Source organism: Artemia franciscana, chromosome 17, assembly GCF_032884065.1.
Source record: "Artemia franciscana chromosome 17, ASM3288406v1, whole genome shotgun sequence".
Taxonomy (NCBI): Eukaryota; Metazoa; Arthropoda; class Branchiopoda; order Anostraca; family Artemiidae; genus Artemia; species Artemia franciscana.
The window spans coordinates 21,577,526-21,604,953 of record NC_088879.1 but is presented as its reverse complement, the minus strand read 5'-3'; the positions used below and the strand labels follow the sequence as shown (position 1 = coordinate 21,604,953).

The following is a 27,428-nucleotide window of genomic DNA, read 5'->3' as shown; positions in this document are numbered from 1 at the left end:
TAAAGCCTCCCAGGAAGTTCTCATTTCCTTTGAATCTTTATTTTTGACATCCTCCCAGCCCAGACGAGGCCGACCTGCTTTCCGTTTAGCTCCAGACGGTTGGCAAAAAAAAGAACAATCTTCGGCAATCTGTCATCCTTCATCCTCAGAACGTGGCCTAGCCATCTCAACCTTTCTTTCATTATAGCCCTATAAAGGGGGATTGAACCACATTTTTCGTGCAGCATACTGTTTGAAATACGGTCAGTCAGTCGGGTACCCAGAAGAACCCGTAGGCAATTTCTCTGGGAAACATTTAGTAAATTTTTATTCGCTTTTCGGAGCACCCATGCTTCAGAGCCGTATTTGACCGCTGCTATCACTGTAGCTTCCGATATTCCAATCTTGGTTTGCAGACTTATCTTCCTATTCTTCCAAACTCTTTTTAACTATGAAAAAAGACCCTGAGCCTTGGCTACTCTACTTTTAACATCTTCACTGCTCCCACCGTCTTTACTAATAATACTACCAAGGTAAGTGAAGCTGCCCATCTGATCAATCTTTTCGTTACCCAAAGTCACCTTTTCATCTTCACTTATTCCTAGCCTTTGTGACTTAGTCTTCTTAACATTAATTTTCAAACCTATTCTAGCACCCTGAACTCGCTAAACCTCTAAAATTCATTCATTTTGGTCACATTTTCATCTAATATGCTTAATTTATCAGCATAATCTAAGTCTAGGAGAGTTTTTCCTCCCCATTTGATTCCGTGGTCTCCAATTGCCTTTCCTGTGCTCCTTAGGACAAAGTCCATCAAAATGATCCATATAAAAGGGGATAGAACACACCCCTGCTTCACTCCTGATTTAATACAAAACCAGCTGCTAACCTCATTTCTTACCTTAATCGCAGCAGTAATATTCTCGTACATAGCACAAATCACTTTAATGTATTTGTCTGGAATACGATATAAAGATAAGACCTTTGCTAAAGCTCTTCTATCAACAGAATCAAACGCTTGCTCATAATTTATAAAACTTAGGACCAAAGGTGTTTGACAACGAAGGCAATTCTTAATTATTAACTTAAGATTAAAAACTTGGTCGATATATCCTCTACCTTTTCTAAAACCGCACTGTTCTTCTCTTAAAACTTAGTCTACAGCATTTCTCAGTCTAAAAAGTGTCATCATATTACTAAGTAATTTGCTACCTACAGAGATGAAACTAATGTCTACATTAGTCTACGTAATAATGTAAACATTTTAATCTACGTAATAAAATATCAAAATCTTCTGTAACAAAAGCCTTTTTAAAATAAAAATGAATTAAATAATTATAATGGTTGTCATGTCCTAGGAGTCTCCATAGCTCCATCTTTCATCTGCTGGATGTTTGTGTGACATTCCTCTCTGATGATCTACTCGGAAACAGTGCAGAAAACCTTATTGCAAAGTTAAGGCAGTCCTTAGATCTCCAAGTAATTGATATTACCTACGAGAGATTATATTTCGTCTGCTTGGACGCTTTAAGGACAATCCGCCTTGGAAGTAAGTATAAAGGCTTATATAATAAAGTCTGATATTTATTAACACTAAAAACCGATATGGGCCTTAGTTAATGCAAAAATACAGCAAAATAACAATTTTAAGAAAAGATACACCTGAAATCCAAATAACTTTATAAGTAGATCACAGAAAAAAGGTCCCTATGTGCCATATCTATATGGTACGGCGTATAATCGATATGCCTATAATCAGTATGTTTGAAATCCTACATGAACTATAAAAAACTGTATTGGCGCGTTAAAAATGGGTATAAGCAAGACTAGCCAATGGAGGGAGGGTGGTTCCAATTAAAACCTGTGTATATTCAATTCATTTATATTTTCTTTTTCTTAAAGTGCCGAACAAAAAGACTATGGAGGACTTGCCTGTGGCGCAACATTTTCAGCGGTACCGGAAAATTAAAACAATAATGCTTTTTTAAAAGAAATTTTATTACATCCAATATGAATTGCAGTACAAATTCTAGGGTGATTAGATTTTTAGTATAGTAAATTATTACTGCATTCGGTTACAAAAGTTTAAGTTGTATCCCTGAGAGCCCTCCTCGTATTGTTCCAAATATTTTTTTTCCATCTTTTTCTTTGATTGGCTTTTAACAAGTATTAACGAAATGAAAAAACATAATACAGCAAAAAATGAAGCAAATAATACCCAGTTAAAAAAACGAAAAAAAAAAACTGGCGACAAGTTTGCTACTTGTTCCTGTAAAAAAGACCCAGCAACTGAAACATCGTTTCGTTGTCGAAATCGTTTCGTATGTACCAGCTATGGCTCTTGAGGACCTTTATCTTTTTTTTTTTACTTAAAAATCTAGAGAAAGACATAAAAATATTCACGCCGATGCCTTTAATTAGCCGTCATCATCTCTGGCAGTAGGATAAAAATGCAATTGAAAGCCTAAATAACAATATATAGATATAATTCTTAACAACAAAAACTAAAATAGAAGAGGTCCTTTCTCAAGCAGCGGTGAAAGGGAAGCTGACTAAAAAACATCGATGTTGAATCAAAATGTTGGGAGATTCAACTTTCAATAGGAAAGTTGGATCTCCAACTAGAAAAATTGGTTAAGCTCCAACTTAAACAAATCTGCACCTATTCTTCCTTCTGCATCTAGGATGGCTAAGTCGAGGTCTAGGCTAAAGTCATCACATTTGTTTCTCTTTTATCACTAGGCAGGATTTAGGTCTTTATTCTTCATTGTTGTACATTGTCTGGTTTTGTCGAGTTTATTCAATGTCGTTTTAGTGTGGTCTTCATAATTTGTAAATGGACAGATGCAGATAAGAGTTACCTGGCTCATTAAAAGTCAACGTTTTTTCTTATAAACCCGTCTGTTCAACAATATAATATACTAATGGCACCAAGGAAAATTATGGAATGTCGTACCGAGTCATGTTCATCTTTCCTTAACTATAAGTGTCCCTTTATAAGTTACCAAAATTTTTGGCTCCTCTTGTGTTTCTTTGGTTTGGTTTTTGTTGTCGTATAAGTTCCCAAGTGATACTGGTTTGCTGAATAACCATTCTTAAGCTTTGTTTTTTATTGGATCTTACTAATGCCTCAAATTTGTGCCCTCCCTCATCTTGTTTATATTATTGTAAAGTTTCGGTAATATCCGGCCTATCAGTAATCTTAATGCAATCACTACACGCTGTACAGCATATAGCAGTTACTTGGCAGTGCTTTTACAATTGAGAATACATTCAGTTGGTTTTTGTATGCTCACAAGAGTGTACACGTTTTCTGCATGAAGTCTGGAAACAAGCGAGTATAACTAATTGTAGGCATACAGTCAGCAACTTTCATTGAAAGTTGGTAAATTTTATGCGTAGTTTTAAGAATACCTGTTATGTCTTCCGTCGGGGGTCTAGTAGAAACTTCCAGGTTTTTTGCGGAGGGGGGAGAAGGAGGCTAGAAAATTTTTAACGTCATGTTTTGGGAAATGAGACAAACTATTCTTCGATCCTCGTAAAAGAATGTTCATCGCAGTTTTCCCCTCGTGTATGCTTGTCCTTACACAGACTCTGTGACTAGTGGGTGTTATTAAATGGATTGCATTGAACCGACTTTTTAAAAGTATCAAAATAATGAGCTAAATTAATGAAAAGAATTATAACCTTTCTTTTTGTAATGTTGTAAGTCTTCTATTACTGTTACTACTAACAACTCACCGTAGCACCAAGCCGCCTGAGGACAACACAGCGAAGCACGCTCTTCCTCCATCCTAGTCTATTCATACACTCCTTATTTAAACCCTTCTAGGAAGTTTCTGTTTCCTTTAAATATTTCTTTATGGCATCCTCCCACCCCGACCGCGGAAGACCTACGTTCCTTTTAACCCTAGGCGGTTGGCCGAAATCTTCGGTAGTCTGTCATCCTTCATACGCAGACCGTGCCCTAGCCATCTCAAACTTTCTCTTATTACAACCTTAGAAAGCAGGATTTTGTCATAATGAAATTTCACCGACTGATGGGACATATTAGTAAATATAAATATATGGGAAAACTTAATTAAATAAGTGAATTTGAAATTTAGGCACTTGCATCTGAAGATTGTAAGTGGTATGCCAAAATTGTTTTAATACTTTTCTTTCTCCATTGTCTCTATTCTCTCTCCCATTATGTATCTTTCCCACTGGAAACACTTTGCATAAATCATGTAACTCTTTCAATATTTTTGCAATGCGGATCCAGTCCTACTGACGCATAATTTGTTGTTGTGCTCTCGGAATTTAATTATTGAAGGCATAAGAGCGAAACATATAATTCTTTCAGGTACTAGTAAACAGGTGGCAGAACTGAGACTTCTTTACGGCTATCTCCAACTTCTCAAGGAAGAAAAAATAGATATAATGGTTATGAAGCATTTACTTCAAACTTTGGTGAACATGGCTGAATTAGAAAGCACTAGTGTTGTTCAATCCATTACAGGTAATTCAACACTTCAAAAACCGTTTAGGGCACCTCAAATCTTCTTTGACTGAAAAGTGGCAAGTAGTTTTTGTTGTTGGAATTATCGCTTTTTGGGTTATTATAGCATATATATCTTGAGAGAATTCGTAAATTTTAGTGTTAAGGATCGTATTTTACCATTCTTGTCTGAATTAGATCGTAATAAAAAGAAAAAAAAAACATGTACGCGATAAGAGCCATTAAAGAATAGTTTTGGATTTCACCGGTATTTTAGCTAAATTGAAATTAACCATTTCGTGTGCACGGTTTGCGACATTGGTTTACATATTGTCAAGATATTGAGTATATATACAATGACTGTTTCAATAACCTTTTCATAAAGACTGTGAGCGTTTCTTTGTCCACCGCCAAAAATGTTCACTGACGTCCTATTAATCTAACGATTTACATCTGTCTGATATTTTATTGGCAGGTACTCACCAGTGAAATGGTAGACTTGGTATCCATCTTTGATGGTGCTTTTGCTCCTTTTTTGTACTCAGGAGGCTTCAGAAACAATCCCCTATGCTGCTGTTTATTTGCTTCTTCTTTTTTCTGTTAGTTCTCATGGTTTTTTTTCCACAAATGAGGGAAATCGTACCCTTATGAACATCTAAGCTGGAGTTTTAAAATCTTCCTAAACCATTGGCGTCATTTTGTCAAAATCTTGGAGGAGAGGGGCAAATGTTAGAGCCAATTTTCCCAGATCAAGTAAAAATGACAGTGAAAAATGAGCCATATAGTACCATATACTGTCTCTTCAACCTACAACGAAACCTCTTACGGTTGTGGGAGCCCATCAGTTCCAATAGCTGGTTCATGCTCATGTCCAGAAGTTGGTCCAAATCAACAGCTCTGTAGGTAAATTTAAGAAAAATACGCTTCTTGTCAACATGTGTTTCCTGCCAGGATACAAGTGACAATACAATTCCTTTTATAGTTTTGGTATCACAGGCTGTTCAAATATTGATAATTCATCGTCGATAAGTCATATACTAATTAAAACTGACCCGTTTCTCGGGATGCTTGAACTATGCAGGCTTATCTTAATTTTGACAAGATTTTTGAAGAAACTAAATTTCAGCTTGGGGAGAGGGGGGAAACTTGGGCCTGTAGAGGGTAGTTACCCCCCCCCCCGTCTCTTTGGCCGATAGAAAATTACGCCCTACCTTAAACCCCTACAATGAAATGAGATGAATTGAAATCTTCATAATCTCTACTCACATTCTTAAAAGGACTCTTTTTTTTTTAATTTTCTTTCATTTATACTATTCCTATCACGACTGTCAAATAAATTGAAATATCTATCTAGCTTTCTTCTTCCTTTTAAGCAGTGCTTAAATTTTTCTGTGGAAGACCTTTAGTTTTGCTCCATGATCCTTCGGAGGGTAGCGTTTCTCCTTATCCAAATTTGCTGGCCATTTCTTGTGTTCTGTTACCTTCAGTTTATAGATTCTTATTATTTATTTTGGAAGACCACCCTGCATTTCAATGACACACAAATAACAGTTCAATAGGGACAAATCCTTTTATTTGAAAGTTAGATAATAAATATTCTCTGGATATTTTGGTCACGTATACGGTGTCCGTCTTCAGCCTGGGGCGTAGCTCCAGCAGTTTTATTAAGGAGAGTTGGCAAGAGGGGTCTATATAATCGGATAGTCAAGGGGCATGGGCTATGTAATGTTTTTTCTCCAAGTTATTTGGGGGGAGGGGCATTCCCCCCACCCCCTTCTCAAACGCCACCCCAGTCTTCAGCAGATGAACTAAAATGATACAAGTAAAATATCTAAATTTTTGCAAAACAACAAATTAATTACATATTGAACTTATTAAACAATTCAGGGAAAAAGATACACATTAATTCTGGAAAGCTGTACATAGGTCGCTGAAGGGAGAGGCATTCAAGAAATGTTCTTTGGATCCTGAACAGCACATCAGGACACAATCGGTAAACGAAAACCGAATGGAAAGCATAAATCATACTTTTTGAATCCCTGACAGAAGGAGAAACGAAATTGATAGCACCAGTTTCGGAACAGGAGATATGGGAGGCTATGAAATCAACTAAAAAAAGCTACAGGACGAGACGGAATTCCACCACGAGTATGGAAAAAGGCAAAAGAAGTATGCATGCCTGTTTTAACTGTCGGTTTTAGCCACATGTTTTTGTTTTGCTGCGGGTCAATAGAATGGATAACATCTATAGCTGTACCACTATATAAAAAGGAAATAGAAAAAGATTCTCAAATTACCGACTGATCCAGATTTCTCCCATAGTTAAAGTATTTTTTGTTAGATAGTAGATAAGAAAATCACTAGAAGAATTAGGGAAATTAATAGAGGAGTAAGGAGGGCTTAGGAAAGAAGGGGGTACAATAGACCAAGTTTTATTTTGCATAGTATATTTAGAAAAGGAATCATGAAAAGATGGGGTAGGATTTACGTAGCGTTCCTGGACGTAAGAGGGGCTTTTGATAATGCAATAAGAGCTATGCTAGTTAAGCGAATTTTGAAGTGCCTGCAAGTTTTGCTAGATTAATTGTAGAAATATGAAGTTCAGCAGGTCTAGTTGTTAGAATACTAGGTAAGCTGTCCGGGAGAATTTTGACGTGAATAGGTTTAAAACAGGGATGCCCTTGTCACCGATTTTGTTCAACATGTGCATTAATTATATAGTTGATTTCTTCTAGGAGAAAAGTGCTCCGGAAGTACTGAAAAGTGTTTCGAAAATATGCATACTTTTGTTTTCTGAGGATATTGTCTTATAGTACAATCGGCAAAAGACATACAAACATTATTAAATATTAAATAAAAAAAACTAATTTTTTTAGCTGAAAGTAAGGAGCGACATTAAAACTTAAAACGAACAGAAATTACTCCGTATATGAAATGGGTTGTCCCCTCCACAATCCCTCGCTCTTTACGCTAAAGTTTCACTCTTTGCCACAATTCTACTTTTTAAAACAATTAAAAGCTTTAGCGTAAAGAGCGAGGGATTGTGGAGGAGACAACCCGTTTCATATACGGAGTAATTTCTGTTCGTTTTAAGTTTTAATGTCGCTCCTTACTTTCAGCTAAAAAAATTAGTTTTTTTTATTTAATTTCTGAACGTTTTTGAATTAATGCATGTTTGGTTTTGGCTCTCCGCACATAAATTATTAAAATGAAATTTGTATATTAATTATTTTTTTGGCTAAATGGCTTTCTCTTAGTTTTGATCAGACGATTTTGAGAAATAAGGGGTGGAGAAGGAGGCCTAGTTGCCCTCCAATTTTTCGGTTGCTTAAAAAGGCAACTAGAACTTTTAATTTTTAACGAACGTTTTTATTAGTAAAAAATATACGTAACTTATAAATTAGCAACTTACGTAACAAACTTTCATAATCTTATATTTTTATTATGTATACAAGGGGGTTTGTATCCTCGTTAATGCCTCGCTCTTTACACTAAATCTTAAGTTTTGTCCCAATTCTTTAAGAATGACCCCTGAATCAGAAAGGCCGTAGAATAAATAGTTGAAATTACAAAAAAATACTTTAGCATAAAGAGCGAAGTATTTATCTCCTCCTAAATACCTCGCTCTTTATGCTAAAGTATTTTTAGAACCCCTCATATGCGTAATAATCTCTGTTCGTTTTAAGTTTCAATGCTACTCCTTCCTTTCATTTGAAAAAACGTTTTCATGTTTATTTTTCATTGTTTTCTTATAGTAATGCTAGAAAATCATGCGCCCTTTTCCTTGAATTTTTCTTCCCCCATGACAGATTCCTCCAAGGAAAGATCCTCCAACATAGCCCCCTCCCCTCAGCCCCACCCCCCAAACAAAATAAAATCTCCCTGAAAACGTCTATACACTTCCCAATAACCATTACTATATGTAAACACTGGTCAAAGTTTGTAACTTGCAGCCCCTCCCCCAGGGATTGTGGGGGAGTGAATCATCCCCAAATACTTAGTTATTATGGTTTTCGACTATGGTGAACAAAATGGCTATCTCAAAATTTTGATCCGTTGACTTTGGGAAAAAAATGAGCGTGGGAGGGGGCCTAGATGCCCTCCAATTCTTTTGGTCACTTAAAAAGGGCACTAGAATTTTTCATTTCCGTTAGAATGAGCCCTCTTGCGACATTCTAGGACCACTTAGTCGATACGATGACCCCTGGGGAAAAGAAAGAAAAAAAAAAACAAAAAACAAACAAATAAACACGCACCCGTGATTTGTCTTCTGGCAAAAAATACAAAATTCCACATTTTTGTAGATAGGAGCTTGAAACTTCTACAGTAAGGTTCTCTGATACGCTGAATCTGATGGTGTGATTTTCGTTAAGATTCTATGACTTTTAGGGGGTGTTTCCCCCTATTTTCTTAAATAAGGCAAATTTTCTCAGGTTTGTAACTTTTGATGGGTAAGACTAAACTTGATGAAACTTATATATTTAAAATCAGCATTAAAATGCAATTCTTTTGATGTAGCTATTGATATCAAAATTCAATTTTTTAGAGTTTTGGTTACTATTGAGCCGGGTCGCTCCTTACTACAGTTCGTTACCACGAACTGTTTGATAATGGAGGAATATTTGGATATGAAAGGATTAGAATTAAATTGGAAGAAAATGGTAATTGTAGTTTTTAGGAAAGGTGGAAAATTAAGGAAAGATGATGAATTTAGATTTAAAGATGATTTTATAGAAATTAACAAAGAATTCGTGTATTTAGGGGTTAACATTTTTGGAATGGTAAGTATGCACAGGAGGTTAAGCATAGAATATGTGTATAAATTGAATTTTTAAAAGTGAGGTTGGAAAGATTAGGGATTTAGCAATGCATAAAAATTTATTTAGGACTAAACTACTTCCGGTTATGCATTAGGGTGTGAGCTGTGAGGTTTTCGAGGAAGTGAGGAGTTGGAGATAATGCAAAGGAATTATTTTAAGAGAGTTTTTGGATCCATAAATCTGCCCCCAAAGTTTTGTACTGGAGGGGGACTTGGGACTAAGTAGGTTAATAAGAATGGTGAAGTTTTGATTAAAATTTTAAGAAGTAAAAATTGGCTAACGAAAAAGTGTATTTTAGTTTGTCGGAGCATAAGATAGGAATAAGGTAGCCGCAATACTCTAAGAAAATTTTAGATGAAGTAGGATATTCGTGTTTTTGGAATGAAGGTAAGGGATCGATCTCGGAAACAGTGGTTGATAAGGTAAAAGAAAGGTTACACGAGCAAGGAATACAGCAGTGGCAGGCTCGGGAGGAGGCCTCGGGATCTCTGAGTCTAGTAAGATGAAGGACACGGTGAGGAAGAAGTTTATTTTAAAATGGGGTTGAAAGGGGAAGAAATGAAATGGATTTTGAACTCAAGGTGAGGGTCGATTGATTTGGAGAAAGCGAGAGGAAATTTAAAGGTTATAGTGTTAACCCAGTCCCTTGTCCGATGTGTGGGGAAGATGATGGAGTTATTTTTCATTTTTTGGAGAATTGTAAAGAATTGGCGGATTTCAGAAATGACTGTTTTTCGTTAGTGTTGACAGATAGAAGGTGGTTCGAAGGGACTGTAGGATCAAGAGTTAAAATGACATTATAGAATCTGGCTAAGTATGTTGATGAAGGTCTGATACATCGTGAAAAATATATCTCTTTATAAGTAATTTCGTGTAGATTCATATATAAGTACGTTTTCTCTTTTTAATTTATTTGTTTTTTCTTGTTGGTTTTGTTATGTTTATGTTCTGTTTTTTTTTCCTACGAACTGGCGGCTTTTTTTGGTAATACATACATACATATTGTCTGACGCTCTTATCTTTTTTCAGAGCAGCTACCGATGCAAATCTCTTTGATGTCCTAGTTTCGGGCTCATTGACTTATTTAAGCTGCCATATCCAAAATCCAAACAGATATAGCTTTTTATGGCACTTGGTATTAACCAAGTGACATATAGCGATAGCAAATTCTGTCCGTCTGTCTGTCGGTCTGTCGGTCCCAGTTTTGCCACTTTAGGCACTTCCAGGTAAGCTAGGACGATTAAATTAGGCAGGCTTATCAGGGCCACACCAGACTAAATTAGAAATAGTCGTTTCCCTAATCTGACCATCTGGGGGTAGTGGGGGGGCGGTTAATTCGAAAAAATGGAAAAAAATAAAGTATTTTTAACTTACGAACGGGTGATGGGATCTTAATGAAATTTGATGCTTGGAAGGATATCGTATCTCAGAGATCTTATTTTGAATCCTGACCAGATCCGATGACATTGGGGGAGTTGAAGGAGGGGGGACCTAAAATTTTGGAAAACGCTTAGAGTGGAGGGATCGAGATGAAACATGGTGGGGAAAATAAGCAATTGTCCTAGGTACGTGATTGACATAGCCGGAACGGATATGCTCTGTTTGGGAGAGCTGGGGGGAGGGCTAATTCTGAAAAATTAGAAAAAACAAGGTATTTTTAACTTACGAAGGAGTGATCAGATCTTATACGAAGGATTGATCGGACCTCATAATTCAGATCTCTTACTTCAACTCCCAACCGGATCCTGAGTCATTAGGGGTGGGGAGTTGGGGGGGAGCCGGAAATCTTGGAAAACACTTAAAGTGGAGAGATCAGGATGAAACTTGGTGGGAAGAATAAAAACAAGTCCAAGATACGTGACTGACATAACCGAAACGGATCCTCTCTGGATCCGGTGACATATGGGGGAGTTGGGGGTGGGACCTAAAATCTTGGAAAACGCTTAGAGTAGAGGGATCGGGATGAAACTTGGTGGGAAAAATAAGCAGATGTCCTAGATACGTGATTGACATAACCGAAACGGATCCGCTCCATTTGGGAGAGTTGGGGAGGGGGTAATTCTGAAAAATTAGAAAAAATGAGTAATGACGAAGACCACACTGCCTTTCCATAATGCAACAACAAAAGAGAGAATAATGAGGACTTTTTTCCCAAGACAGTGAACCAACAAAACCTATTTGAATATTTAGGCCCTATATATAAGGGCCGTCTTCAGCAAAGAAAAAATTAAAAACAATAAAACACTTACAATAAAAGTTCTCAGTTAAAAATCCATTTTTTATTTTAAAATAGCCTTGGCATCATTACTTCTTAACGAAATGTTCAGCCAAGACAGTCTTTTGTTGTAGTAGAAAAATGAGGTATTTTTACTTACGAAGGAGTGATCTTATCTTAATGAAATTTCATATTTATAAGGAACTCGTTACTCAGATTTCTCATTTTAAATCCCGACCAGATCCAGCGTCATTGGGGGGAGGGGAAATCTTGGAAAACACTTAAAGCGGAGAGATTAGGATGGAACTTGGTGGGAGGAATAAAAACATGCCCAAGATACATGACTGACATACCCGGACTGGATCCGCCCTCTTTGTTGGAGTTGGGGGAGGGAGGGAATAATTCGGTAAAATAATTCGGTAAAATCAATAATTTGGGGGAGTAATTTGGTAAAATTAACAAAATGAGGTATTTGTTACTTACGAACAGGTGATCAGATCTTAATGAAATTTGATATTTAGAAGGATCTTCTGCTTTAGAGCTCTTATTTTAAATTCTGACTAGGTTTGCTGAAATTGGGGGGAGTTGGAGGGGGAAACCGGAATTCTTGGAAAACGTCAAAATTGAGGTATCTTTATCTCACGAACGGGTAATCGGATCTTAGTGAAACTTGATATATAGAAGGATCTTATGTCTCTGATGCTCCATTTACAATTCGAATTGGATCCGGGGACATAGGGGGCTGTTGGGGGGAAATATAAATCCTGGAAAACGCTTAGGGCGGAGAGATCGGGATGAAACTTCATGGGAAAAATAAGCACAAGTTATAGATACGTGATTGACATAATTGGAACGGATTTGCTCACTTTGGAGGAGCTGGGGGGGGGGGATGTTGATTTGGAAAAATTAATAAAATTGAGGAATTTTTAACTTAAGGATGGGTGACCGGATCTTAATGAAATTTGATATTTCGAAGGATCTGATATCTCAGAGCTCTTATTTCAAATTCCGACCAGATCTGTTGACATTGGGGGAGTTGGAGGGGAAAACCGGAAATCTTGGAAAACGCTTAGAGCAGAGAAATCGGGATGAAACTTGGTGGGTAGAATAAGTAAATGTCGTAGATACGTGATTGATGTAACCCTACTGGATCCACTCTCTTTGGGGGAATTAGGGGGCGGGGTTCAGTGCTTTGGTGCTTCTGGACGTGCTAGGATGCTGGAAATCCGTAGGGGTGTCCGGAAGCTGCACAAATTGACTTGATAAAGTCGTTTTCCCCGATAAGACCATCTGGGGGGCTGAAGGGAGAGGAAAAAGTAGAAAAAAGGAAGTATTTATAACTTACGAGTGGGTGATCGGATCTTAATGAATATTGATATTTAGAATTACCTCGTGACTTAGAGCTCTTATTTCAAATCCCGACCGGTATTAAGCCTCCGATTTTCCTTTTAAATCAATCTATTGATTTTTAGAATTTTTCTGGAGCTCATACCGTATGAGCTCTTGGCTCTTGGCTCGTCCGGCCTCGTCACAAGTGCCATATGAGCTTAGCTCTTGTTCTTTAAGTGTTTTAAAAGTGTACTCATGCGGATGGTAAGTTGGTCTTGTCAAAGAAAAGCCAGTGAACTCTTGGTAAATATTTTAAGTTTACAAAACATGGACACTAAAAGCAAAAAAGTTGTTTGACCAAGGCATCAATCATCATATTAAATGAAATAGCAAAGCTTAAACCTCTGTTACGAGTGACTGCCACAAATCCTATACCAAAAACATATGAAATTTTTTTAGACGATCTATTAATATTGAACAAGTCAGTATGAAAAACGCTGAAAATGAGTGTTAATCTAGAAGGAAACCCTAGGTCGAAATTTGGCGCAAAATATGGCTGGCGCTAGCTTGAAAAACGCTGTGTTTCTCAACGTTAAGCCCCAGGTCGAAAGATGGCGCAAAATATGGCTGGCTTTAGCTTGAAAAACGCTGTGTTTCTCAACGTTACGCCCCAGGTCGAAAGTTAGCGCAAAATATGGCTGGCTTTAGCTTGAAAAACGCTGTGTTTCTCAACGTTAAGCCCCAGGTCGAAAGTTGGCGCAAAATATGGCTGGCTTTAGCTTAAAAAACGCTAGGTTTGCTTAAGCCGTGGTTACTACCACTGTCTGTTTCACACAGAATTTTCTTTTGCTGCTAGCAATGTGAAAGTAACAAAACAAAACTAATAAGTATTAGCTACATATTAGATGAGGTTATCGGAACTTGCTGGATGCAACTTTTTAGTTCTCCCGAGGCTGGTTTTGATGTATTTTTGCTCTGACTGTTTAATTCTACTGAAAAATTGTCTGCTCTGCAGAGATCCAAATTTCTGAATATATTATAATGCACATGAATCAATGGCTGGCAATAAAATTCCATGCAATTTTAATGTAGTAATTTGGTTTGTGCATTTCAAGCTTTTTCGTGCTATATGTGCCATATGTTTTTCGTGCTATAAATATAGTTAATGACTTTTATATTATGTCTTGTGTGTTCTACACTGAGATTGTTTCGTTTTTATGCTGTTTTACCCCTTTGTACCGTTTTTGGCGTTGTCTTCCAATTTTATTAGAATGAAACTGAACTTCTACTTTAAAATCCCAAAATTAAGGCTTATTTTTGTTTCTAATCCCAATCTAATCTCGTAATTTGGTTTTTTATTTCAAGCATAAATATGTTTTTCATGCTATAAAATATAGTTAATGACTTTTATAGTATGTCTTGTGTCTTCTACACTGAGATTAGTTGATTTTTATGCTGCTTTATCCCTTTGTGCCGTTTTTAGCGTTGTCTTCCAGTTTTCATAGAATGAAACTAAACTTCTACGTTAAAATTAGAAAATTGAGGCTTATTTTTGTTTCTAATCCCAATCTAATCTCGTAATTTGGTTTGTGCATTTCAAGCACAAATATGTCCTTCGTGCCATAAACATGATTTATATCTTTGAACTGTTTGTATTACAGTTTTAACGCTCAAATTGGCTTGGTGATTTTTTGTTTTGTTTTTCTTTTGATAGAAAAATAGATAAATTGTTTCCATTCAAATAGAATGTAACCAAATTTTAAAGTTCACTAATGTGTAAACAACAGCAGTGCGGTAGATAAATCTTAAACTGATTTTGAAATTTTGTAAATATAAAAATTCTAGGTTAGAATATAGGAAATACATATTTGAGTGTTTTTGGCACACAATTAAGATATCTCTTTTCAAATTTTTTGGGGGAATTTTTCTTTCTTATTCATATTTTATAACAAGAACCGAATGTTTACCTAACAAAAAAAAAAAAATAAAAAAAAAGAAAAAAAAGAAAAAAAAGAAGCATTCCATTATCTTTTACAATTGTTTGCGTTAAAACAGTTTGTCACCCTTAGAAAAATGTCTGTTCGGAGGCTATTCATTACATATTCAGAGTCTAGCCATTTAATATTTGGAGACTAGCCACTACCTGGCAAATCTTCGGAGGGTGCAGGTTTGAGCTGTGAATACGAAGAACTACCTAACCCGAAGCTACCTATAGCTATGCTATTGTCGTAAATTTAAGTTTTTCCCAATTGGTGCATTAGATATCTAAATCAGCTGAGGTAAAAAATCGTAATCTACCCAAAATCACCCTCCCACAATTAAATGACTGATAAAGAATTCTGAATGTAACCTCCATTAACAGTATGTAAAATTCCGAAAATGTAGTAAAAAATATGACATATTCCCATGTGTACTGATGCTTATCTTTTTTCAGACTGGCCAATAGGTTTTCGTTATTTAATAGACACCTCTTCTATTGAAATATTTAAGCAAATATGTGCCCACACTGGTCAAAACGCAAGTCTCTCCTCGATTATAGAAACATTGGATGGATTCCTTTGCGACCCGTTTGTGTCAAAAGAAAGTACGCTCCTTGTTCGACTGTATTGCTTACAAGGTCAGTTACAAATGGTCATATATATATTTTATTATTTCACATTAGTATGAAAGCAGCATCGTGCCCTTAAGAACCTCGGCCTGAGATAACTAGGTTTTAAGATTATTTCGATGTTTCGTTCAACGTTCTCATTCTAGTTGTTTGTACCATCAGACCGAAAAGTTGAACGACAAATATATTGGTGTAGTCAGAGTAGAATAATTTAGTCTGAAAGGAAATATCTTAAATTTGTTTTACATTGTTATGTAATGCTGGATTGAATTTTTTTTTGCATGTTCTTGTGTAAAATAGATTTTTACGCTTTTTGTTTTTTATTATTATTATCGGAAGCGCCACCAATAACAAAAAAACGCTAATTTCTGCAAAGACGAATTCATAATAAAAAAAAATTACAAGAAAAAAACTATTCAACATATTTTACATAAACAAAGAAGATTTTGGCATGAAGAAGCATCTTTTCCACTTCTCACCCAGCCCAAACACTTCCCTACGCCTTCACCAACCCCAATCTCTGCCAGTCGAAATTAAGAAGTAATTTTACACTCATCTGCCCTCGTCCAAAGTTCTGAAATTTTATCTAAATTTTGTCTAGATTGTCGAATTTTCAGGTAGCTGGATTGACTATTTGCTGGCTAAAACTACACCCTGATTTTCATGAGCAAAACACAGTAAACACATATTTCACAAACGGTGTTTGATTTCCACCAAAGGTGGCATTAAATGGCTTTAAATTCATTGCTTTCAAATATGAGGCTGAAGTTGCAGTTCATGCCTCGTAAAACAAATCATGGTATGCTGCTAGCGCTCTGCTCAAGGCTCAATCGTTTCCTGTACCAAGCTGTCGAAGGAACCAAATGTTTGACATACCATGCATCAAGTAAAATTAACTAAAAAATTTTTCAATCAACATTCAATTTTTGCTGCTGATCGTATGGAAACATTTTGGAGTTTGTTAAATATTAATTAAAACGAATTTTGTTTTTGTTTCAAATAATGTTAAAGAATGATGTTGAAACCCGAGACGAACAGAGATTGTTATAAATAGGAAAAGGGCTACCATCCCCTTCGTCTTTACGCCAAAATTTTATCCTTCCCTCTTGACGACATCTTAGAATGTGATAAACCTATGAGTTGACAATTGCAAGTATTTTATTTACCGTATGCCTTTAAAGTTATTTGAACTTATGATAGTATTGGGCCAAGCAACTGCAACTAAATTAAATCTATCGTTTTGAAGCACATTGATAAAAAAAAAAAAGTTTAGCTTCGTATCCAATCTTTCCTGTGGTAGAGTATTCATTCTTCGAGACTAGTCACAAATAAGTCAAATTTAGGTTAAAGGGTGGGGATTTCTGGGGTACTGGAGCCCACCTCATAATTAGACCAATTTATTGTTTTTATTTTAATTTTTAACACCGCTCTTCTTCTTATTTCTATTGTGTTGTTGGAGCTGTCATTCTTGAATCAGTGAAAAAAAATCAGTTGAAAGAGGGGGGAGGGGTCTACTAATCAGTTAAGTGAATTCTCCACCTCATCGACTTTGTTGCAGCCAAAAATTTCTCTTGATCCTTATTTATCTCTAGTTGACGCTACTTTGTCTTGCAAACATAAACGTTCTTATCTTGTCTTATACACTGAATCTTAAAACCTTCAGTAACTTTTTTTTTTTATTTCGCTAGCATTTTTAATTTGGATATTCAAATCAACTTCATAATTTAAGTCTAGAGGAGTCTTACCTGCCTATTTTGTACTATGTCCTCCTTGTAGCATTTGTTGTAGTCTTTAGGACAAGATCCACTTAAATAATTCAAAAAATGGGGACAGAACACAACCCTGTTTAACTCCTGATTCTACACCAACCAATTACTAACCTTATCTCAGAACTCTGCTGTAACAATATTCCTCCCGTACATAGCACAAATCACTTCAATGTACTCATCTGGTACCTCATAAAAGGATAGGAAGGATATGACTTACAAGGATGGCCTTTTCACTTGCAAATTTTTAACGTATCCTCTACTCTTCTAAAAATCAAACTATTGTTCTCTTAAAACTTTACAAGTAGCATCTTTTAGTCTGATAAGTATCACCATGATATATCATTTTCTTCTTAAGAAATTAAACTAATGCCTCTGTAATTACTATACTGTACTTACCATTATTACCTTTCTTATAAAATGGCCTGATTAGGGCTTCTTTGAAACAAGGCTACTCCCCCTTTTTTACAATCAAATTCATGACCTTCAATATCTCAACTCCAATTTCTCATCAAGCATATTACAGAAACTCATTTACCACTCTATCAACACCTGATACCTTATCATTTTTTGTTCTCTTTAGTCACAAAGACTAGTTACAAAGAAATGAGCCTTATGTTAAAGGGCGAGAGTTTGAGGTCTCTAACTCCTCCTCAGAAAATCAATGTTCTAATAAACGTTGGATATCACTAATTGAAGCATTATCCCTATTTTTAACTGGGACAAATTCAGACCGATTACTTCCTCTCAGTTTTTTTTTGCGTGTCGATGTTGTATCTTAATATTTTTGCCGTAAGGCTGCATCGTCCTTATCCTCAACAATTTTATCCATAGTCTCTATTTCATATTTTTTTTAAACCAAGTTTTAATGGCTTTTCTACTTCCCTTAATTTTTTTAATCTTATTCTTACTTTCTTATCCCTCTTCTTTCTTCCTAATGTTATTTTGTAAGATCTATCACTACGAAGCAGTTTATTCAAACCCTTTCTCTGTTCCACTAAACTTAAAGTTTTTCCGTTGGTATTCATTGTAGTTTTTCTAATTTTCATCCCTAAGACATCGTCTGTTACTTTGTCAACTATTTTCTTCATATCATCCCATCCATCTTTTGCATTGTCAAATTCTAAATTCTCCAGTTTCCTATCCAACAGTTCATTCAGCATTATTTCGAAATTTTATGGAGCCTATTGACGTCGTAACTACCCGGAAGCTAGTTACTTGTTCTTGTTTTTAAGTTCTAAATTGACTCTAGACGCTACTAAATAGTGATCTTTACTATGAGTATTCGACAGTATTCTTCATCGTTCTTCTTCAATTTTGAATCGAAGACAGACGATCCGATTCAAGATTGATTTGATTCGATTTTCTTCTTCAGAAATTGAAGGAGAAATCGCTTGCCAGATTTTGATTTATAATCTTCTTCTTCTATAATTATTTGTAAATGCTAATGTATGATCTCTGTCCAAGTCCAAGTCTTGCGGCAGCTGGGATTGAACCTTAAGCCCAGTAATTCCTGTAATCAACTGTGTCACCACACGGTTTTGATTTATAATAAAATAATCAATCCAGTCAGCCGTCTTACCACCCTTTGAGCATCATTTTAACTTCTGTGCTATTTCATCACCAACTATCGTATTGGTTATAAATATATTATTATACTTACTAAATCATAGCAGTCCGCTATCATTGCTATTATCCTTCCTGTTGCCAAAGCCTGAATGCAATCATTCTCTATTTGTACCAGCCTTGGTAATCTCCTTGTAAATTACCATATTTCTATTTGGGATCTTGTCCATTTTTCCTGTAACTATATTTACAGTTCTTTACTGTTACTTCTCTTTTCTTCAGTTTTTTCTGCAGGAGAGTATACCACTATGATAGATAGCTTCTACTTTTTTGTCCTACAGTGAGCAACTAGAATTGTATTATTAATAATTTCCCAACCTAGCCAATACTCTGAAACATCCTTAGCCATCATGAATCCGAATTCCTGCCTATTTATTTCATCCATCTTACCTCAATAAATAAATCCTATTCCGCCTAATTCCATATTTTCTAACCCCGAGGATGATAAAGCGCCAAAACAGTTACTTTATTGAACTGCTAAATTATATCGTCTCTCTTTTTTTCTAGACTCTGGATAATTTAACAAGTTAACTGGTTTTAAATGTGTGCTGGCCACTGAATGGCTTTCTAGCATTTTAGCACTGCGACGAATTTGTAGTATTTATGGTAGTGACAGTAATATATTTTTAGTGTGAACATATCCTATATTTAAACTTGAATACTTTGAATTATATTTCATAGAATATTCTTCAAAGTCTCTAGATTTTATTGTAGCAATGAAATTTAAGGTATTTTAAACTGTTTTATTATCCCGTGTTGTATTTGTTATTCAATTGCACATATAGATAAATTCCACCTTTTCATTTTTTTTTTTTTTTTTACTTCACATCCCCTTAATATTGCTGGTCTTATACCAAGTAGGTTTTTTCAGGTTTGAAACTCACCGAGCTTAGTACAGATGATATCGAAATCAATTACACCCGTAACTTAGTTGAAGAGGTTGTAGCCCATTTGAAGCCAGAATCTTCAAATGAGGTATCTACCCTGCGTGACATTAGTTTCAGTTCACTTAGAGTATGTATCTTTCAAGACTGTTTTTTTTTTATCTTTTGAACCAAGTGATTAGTGTTACCGTGATGAATATTGAAAAGATGATGTAAAAGTAATAGCTGATAATTAGGAATAATAAATTACAATTTGAGGCCCACTTTATGGGTAGATGCATTTGGTCGTCACAAGCAGTTTCGATCCGCATTAAGCGAATCAAATCACCGCCGAAACTTAATATTGGCGTATATCTAATAGTAAAGTTGTTTTAAATAACAACGTATCTTTGTACGTCAAAACTGAAAATATAATTATGAAACCAAGGGTGTATCGAGGTTTTTTTCGAGGGGGTGTGTGTAGAGCCTTACAAAATGCATCCAAACCTTGGGTATATGGATTTGTGTTAATGTTTTACTGGTCGGATAAAAATTTTGTGGTGGGGGAGTTTTCAAACCCGGTAATCCATCCACCCAATGAGTGGCTAAATTCCATTTCTTCGTATAAATCGAAGTAAGCATTTGGGCATCTTACTATGTTTGATATTTCATTCCACAAGTGTGTAAATTTAATTTGGACAGTTTTTTAATGTGTATGAATTTTCAATAATTCAATTTTGTTTGCTTGGCTTTGTTTTTGTTGTGATTATTAATCTGTTTCAGATGTTTTCTTTGTTCCATAGTGGCATTTATATGTTTAATGCTCTGGTTTACAAAACGCAGTGTCTTTTTTAGTATGTTGTACTGAGATATATTTGTTTGAGTTTATCTACCTCTTCTTATGGTTTATATTTTTCACTTACTCTTAGTAAATTCTATGAACCTCATGAGGCTACCATATTTATGGTGGGATCAACAGAAAGCTTTAAAGTAAAGCCAAAAGAAGAAAGGATTTACGTAGTGATACATAAATTACTTAAGTATCATATAGATATTTGTATTATTTTGATTTAGGGTCTCTCTGACTATCTTAGTTCCTTAGTTCTATGACTATCTGCCTTAGTTCTGCCATAGGAATGTCATATGGACGGATGATAGATAGATTTATCTATCAACAAATGAACTGACATCATTTTTATACAATCAAACAGTTCGTCGTAACGAACTGTAGTAAGGAGCGACCCGGCTCAATAGTAAACGAAACTCTAAATAACGGAATTTTGATGCTAAAATATACATCAAAAGAATCGGATTTTCATGCTGATTTTAAATATATAAGTTTCATCAAATTTGGTCTTTGTCATCAAAAGTTACGAGCCTGAGAAAATTTGTCTTATTTTAGAAAATAGGGGAAAACACCCCCTAAAAGTCACAGAATCTTAACAAAAATCACACCATCGCAATCAGCGTATCAGAGAACCCTACAGCACAATTTTCAAGCTCCTATCTACAAAAATGTGGAATTTCGTATTTTTTGCCAGAAGACAAATCACGGGTGTGTGTTTATTTGTTTGTTTGTTTTTTTTTTTTTTTTTTTTTTTCCAGGGGTCATCGTATCGACCAAGTGATCCTAGAATGTTGTAAGAGGACTCATTCTAACGAAAATGAAAAGTTCTAGTGCCCTTTTTAAGTGACCAAAAAAATTGGAGGGCACCTAGGCCCCCTCCCACGCTCATTTTTTCTCCAAAGTCAACAGATCAAAATTTTGAGATAGCCATTTTGTTCCGCATAGTCAAAAACCATAATAACTATGTCTTTGGGAATGACTTACTCCCCCACAGTCCCTGGGGGAGGGACTGCAAGTTACAAACTTCGACCAGTGTTTACATATAATAATGGTTATTGGGAAGTGTACAGTGGTTTTCAGGTTTTTTTTTGGTTTTGGGGGTGGGGTTGAGGGGAGGAGCTATGTGGGAGGATCTTTCCTTGGAGAAATATGTCATGGGGGAACAGAAATTCAATGAAAAGGGCGCAGGATTTTCTAAAATTAATATAAAAAAAAACAATGAAAAAATAAACATGGAAAAATTCTTTCAATTGAAAGTAAGGAGTACCATTGAAACTTAAAACGAACAGAGATTATTACGCATATGAGGGGTTCTAAAAATACTTTATTTTTAGATAAAGTATATTTTTAGATAATTTTTTATTTTTAGATACATACTATGCTATAGTATTTTTAGTAATTTCAACTATTTATTCTACGGCCAAAACTTACACAAAAACTTTTACATTACACAAAACTTACGATTTAGTGTAAAGAGCGGAGTATTAACGAGGGTACAAACCCCCTCATATACATAATAAAAATTTAAGAATATAAAAGTTTGTTACGTAAGTTAATTCTTAAGTTACGTATATTTTTTACTAACAAAAAATTTGTTAAAAATTAAAATCTATAGTTGCCTTTTTGTGTAACCGAAAAATTGCATGGAAACTAGGCCTCCTTCCCCATCCCATATTTCTCAAAATCGTCTGATCAGAACTAAGAGAAAGCCATTTAGCCAAAAAAGGAATTAAAATGTAAATTTCATTTTAATAATTTATGTGTGGAGAGCCAAAATTAAACATGCATTAATTCAAAAACGTTCAGAAATTACATAAAAAAAAAAACTAGTTTTTCTAACTGAAAGTAAGGAGCGACATTAAAACTTAAAACGAACAGAAATTACTCCGTATATGAAATGGGTTGTCCCCTCCGCAATCCTTCGCTCTTTACGCTAAAGTTTGACTCTTTACCACCATTCTGCTTTTTAAAACAATTAAAATCTTTAGCATAAAGAGCGAGGGATTGCGGAGGGGACAACCCATTTCATATACGGAGTAATTTCTGTTCGTTTTAAGTTTTAATGTCGCTCCTTACTTTCAGTTAGAAAAACTAGTTTTTTTTATGTTCCTAAAAAGGGCTTATCCCAGATTTACCTCTCACTCACTAGGACTATTTGTCTTGACTTTTTCTACTATTAGCCATGGCTTGATGCCCACAACTACTCGTGGGCTCTTCTTTCGTTTTTATAAAGCTGTCTTAATTTTTTTTCAAATAAAAATTGAATTCATTTGAATTAAATTAATATAATTTATCGAGTGCCTTCTCATCTCTTAAAATATAATCCTTACAGCATATAAAAATTTCGCTCCCATATTAATTTTCAGATTCATTTTCATTTAGTGTCTATGATTTATTAATTTTGTTTGTTCACTTTTGTTTTTAAATTACCGTCTTTATTTTGCCTTTTTGTTACTTACTTGCTCTGTCTCCTTGTTTGTTTACTTTTTTAATTTTTTTATATTTTTCTTTGTTTTGTTTTTTAGATCACACAAGGTATCCTTTTGAGTCGAAGCTAAGTAACTGATTATGTTTTTTTTAAATAAATAAATTGAATTGAATGTATAACAATTGGATCGTCGTCATTTCAGCAACTTCAACTAAGAGACTTTGAATAATTTCAAAGTACTGTAGTTATGTTCGAAAAACGTTATCTCTTTCCTGCTCAAGAAAGTTGTCTAAAATTGAAAAGTAATACTTGTAAAAATTTTTTTATTGAATTTAAAATTTGTGTTTTTACATTTTGACTTGATAGTATTTCAGCTATTTTCATTTTGAATAATATTGTTGTCAGATAAGTTGAATTTATGAGTTGGTTTTTATTCTCTTTCGATTACAGTCGTGTGTTCTTCTTGAGACTCTTGGTGCCCTATCAAATGCTCTTGGTAAGAAATTTCAACCCTTTTTAATTCGGACCCTCTACCCTGTATTGAGTGCCGCTGGCAGAAAAGATGAGAGAACGTTCAACGCTGAGTATATATCAAAGTCAGCAGTAAAAGTACTGCATATCTTTGCAGAATCCACGGGGCAGTGCAGTTTGCCACAATTTTTGCAGGAAAACTCAGACTATATAGTTTCACAGGTATTTTAATGCACGATTGATTATTAGTATTATCAGTTATTATTTTTACAGTTTATAATCGAATTACTATCTAATCAGTACTGTTGCCTAACCTAAATATTATATAACTAATTACCTAACTATTTGGTGCTTAATATATACCCAATTAGCGTTGGAGCCTATTGAACGACTGGCATAAAACTGGAAAAAGGGTATCGTACGCTATTTGTACAGGCCTGCGGAAAAATGTTTTGCCCCCCTTTCCCAAACAACTGCTATATGCCCTTAACTCCACTTCCTCGAAAACAATCCTAAAAATTTCTCCTTGATCCCCGGCGAATAGACTAAAATGGTAGATTTACTGTTTAATGATACCTGCTGTACCTGTTGATGAATTCAGACATCTGTTTTATAACTGACAAGGTTGTTTTTGAGATGAGGAATAACGACTGTTAGACAGCTACCGAAAAAGACAGTCATATAGGTTGTCTGTCTTTTTCTTTTTAAACACGCTACTAAGATAATAGCAAGCAGAAATTGATGTCACAATTAAGTTAGTGCCAAGATATTCGTTTTTACCAATGACGTCTATTAGAGGGGCAGTGGGGGGGCAGTTACCCCCTCCAGAATTTGTTTCATCCCCTGGTTTTGTAAAATTCTCGTTTTGATGTTTAGATTGAAAATGCTATTTCCTTGGTATTTTCATTGGAAAAAAGAATCCTCATCCCTAGATTTTTGACATTATATTTTCGCTTCCCCCCTCTGATTTCTGAGAATTGAGGCCACTGCTTTAAGCCTGCCTTCTCCCCATCATCATTATGGGTAATATAGCTTTTATTATTAATTATTTTGACAAGAAATAAATGCTGTGTAAAAACTTCAAAATATTTTAGTTCAATGAAAAATTCCCGTTAATCGTTCAATTTTATTCAAATATTTTTTTTTTATTGTTGATGAAGAATAGGAAACGGGGAGACTCGTCGAAGCTAATCTAAAATTAGTGCTTATCTCGAGTAAGGTCGGCACGGATGTGAGCTGGAATTGTCTCACAATCAGAGGTAATTTTAAGCTACATCTCAAGATGTTTTTTTTTTTTGTAAATCATGGAATTTCAACAATACTTTGATTAAACTAAATCTGGATTACAAAATAAAGGAAAAATAGAAGCAAATATATGCATTGTTAGTTTTTCATTAAATTAATTTTTCATCAATTTACATTTTAACGAATAAGTGAATCTGTTTTAATAAGAATTAGTATGCCACAGAAAAACCTAGAACTCTTGTTTGAAAATTAATATTTGTGAGAACCGTGGCCCAGACGCAAGTCAGTATTGCCCTAAATTGCGCTTGTTCTGACTATTCGAACTGGAGAACCATTTTTCGTTATGGTAATTTGTGTCTTTCTGGAAAAATTACCTTAGGTGGTCTTTCAAAGATCAGGCTAGAGGCTGTTCCGCCTTGGTCCGTTCCGAATCGGCAAATTTTTGAACAGTAAGATGTTTAAAAGTTTGTTTTTGGATTATTTTATCGACTACTGATGTGTTTTGTGGGTTTGGAGCTCTGAAATGGGGATTTAGTGGCTTCAAACAACCTCAAGTAACAATTTCCCGGTAATCACGATTATAAAATGAATACTTTTAATTTTTTTTTCATATTTTAAGATGATGTCTGTCTAGTTAACAATGCTAAAAAACCCGTGAATTGGGATTTTGGTGGAAGTCGGAAGTCATTTGTAAATAATTTAGGCTGCATACTGTGTTTTCTTTTTATGACGCTCGTTTTCCAATTTTAAATTATTTTTTGACGTTTGGTTAAAATAAAAAAAATTATTTTTTATTTCGAAAAGAAAAATTGATGTTTGGTGAAAATTCAAAATTATTTGCAATTTTGACTCGTGAGAAATTATGGGCCGGAGAGTTGTGTGCTATGAAGATGTGTGCATGGAGATTTGTGGAATGGGATTCAAATGTATTCAAAAACTTGTTTAATGCTCAATAACAAATATCTTAGGAAAGTAATTAAATATACCAAGTTTTGCACAAATTACATACTTGTGTGTGAAAGCAATGTAAATTTGATAAATCTTTCAGTGGCTCTGTAAATAGTCCAGGACTTTTAGCTCAAAAAAGGGTCGAACCCGGACAAAATTGCAATATAAACGAAAATGGTACCAAAATAATCAGAAAAAAATTCTGTACAACATACTAAAAGTCCCCATAAATCCGAGTGGGGCGAGTACCCGAAAAACAGGGGAAAAGGGGGAAATGCGGGGGAAAATGGGAAAAATGCCGAACATGCCCAGAAAATAGTTTAAAGTGAGTTTTCTGGGGTTTTCACATACGCTGATTACGAAATTGACATCTAAAATTCAGTATAGAAAAAGAGTACTACAGAAAACGGGGGAACAGGGGAAAGAGGGGAGAAAAGAGAAGAATACAGGGTAGGGGTAGAAATCGGTTTGAAAGATATTTTCTGGGGTATTCCTATCTGGTGATTACGAAATTGAGAAATAAAATGATATAAAAAAATCGATTAACATAAAACGGGGAAATGGTGGGGGGGGGGGGAAAGGGAAATATACAGGGTAGGGGTAGAAAGCATGTGGAAATGTGTTTTCTGGGGTTTTTCTATCTGCTGATCACGAAACTGACCCCTAAAATAAAGGAAAGAAAACGAGAACCATCAAAACCGAACAAAACTGGAGGAAACAACGGAAAAGGGGAAGGGAGGCCTGACTCGTCGTGTCACATCCCAAGAGTGCGTGCCCTACCAGAAGCAGCCTGGATACTTCTCCCATTTTTTTTTGCACTTCGTTGAAACTCTGTTTGCTTCGCTGAAACACTTCGTTGAAAGCAGAAAACTCTGAAACAATAGTTCTTGGCAACGACACTGACCTTCTGATTCTACTCTTGTATCACCTCCCGCCTACACTTTACTTCGAATCGTCAACGAACGCAAAAGAAGCGATAACACGGTTCTGGTGCCTCAACGAAGTGCAAAAAAAAAATGGGAGAAGTATCCAGGCTGCTTCTGGTAGGGCACGCACTCTTGGGATGTGACACGACCTCACGAGTTTTCAGACTTGGAAAGCAAGCTGTGCTACCTCTTTTGAAGAAGAGCGAAGTGTTCAGAAAAAAATGCAAAGTGTTTCTGGATGAATCATCGTCCAAAGATGAAATTGTGAAAGCGGGTGAATATCTTCTCCTCAGCTTGTATAAAGCACGACCAAACGAAGATCTCACTAAGCTGCGACATCGAATTTTCTTGGAAAAAGTTTCTTCGTCTAATACTACGGCGTTTGTTAAGCCTGAAAGGCTTCCGCCAACCGAAGCTGCAGCTTCATTCCACTCCCAGCGAGTGCGCCTCCAGGTATCGCGTTGGAAAGGGGAACCAGCTGACCTCGACCCGGCTGACAGGGGTTGGGTCCTCAGAGACCATAAATACTCACCTGTGATGACTCATTTGTTGCCCGCACCTCAGACTCTTTTGAGTGTCGTGAGATGCAACTGTAAGACAGGCTGCGAGAACTCGCGATGCAGCTGCAAGAAAAATGGATTAGCGTGTACGTTCGCGTGCGGAGAATATCAGGGTATCAACTGTTTGAACAGGGACAACGAAATTGTCGAAGACGAGGAGCTCGACTAGTGATATCAATGCTGTGTTTTTCAAGTCAACTATACTGCCTTCGAAAGTGCAAATTTTACATATAATAACCATTTTATATATAACTGCCAAGCGGTTGTTTTCTTTATGTTTAGTAATTCAAATGGTTGTAAGAAATGTCTGTGATTCA

At 35.6% G+C, this 27,428-nt stretch overlaps 1 protein-coding gene across 5 annotated transcripts in view; it reads left to right on the top strand.

The window, feature by feature from the left end:
* LOC136037996 (TELO2-interacting protein 1 homolog) overlaps window positions 1–27,428 on the top strand; it is a 128,299-nt gene that overhangs the window by 61,077 nt on the left and 39,794 nt on the right. For 4 of the 5 annotated variants that reach the window (XM_065720905.1, XM_065720907.1, XM_065720906.1 and 1 more), the window contains exons 8-12: window positions 1,338–1,528; window positions 4,325–4,480; window positions 15,258–15,440; window positions 19,695–19,837; window positions 23,412–23,654. In XM_065720905.1, coding sequence (XP_065576977.1) covers window positions 1,338–1,528; window positions 4,325–4,480; window positions 15,258–15,440; window positions 19,695–19,837; window positions 23,412–23,654 — 916 coding nt within the window. The remainder of the gene's footprint in view (window positions 1–1,337; window positions 1,529–4,324; window positions 4,481–15,257; window positions 15,441–19,694; window positions 19,838–23,411; window positions 23,655–27,428) is intronic. The other variant, XM_065720909.1, reaches the window with a different exon arrangement.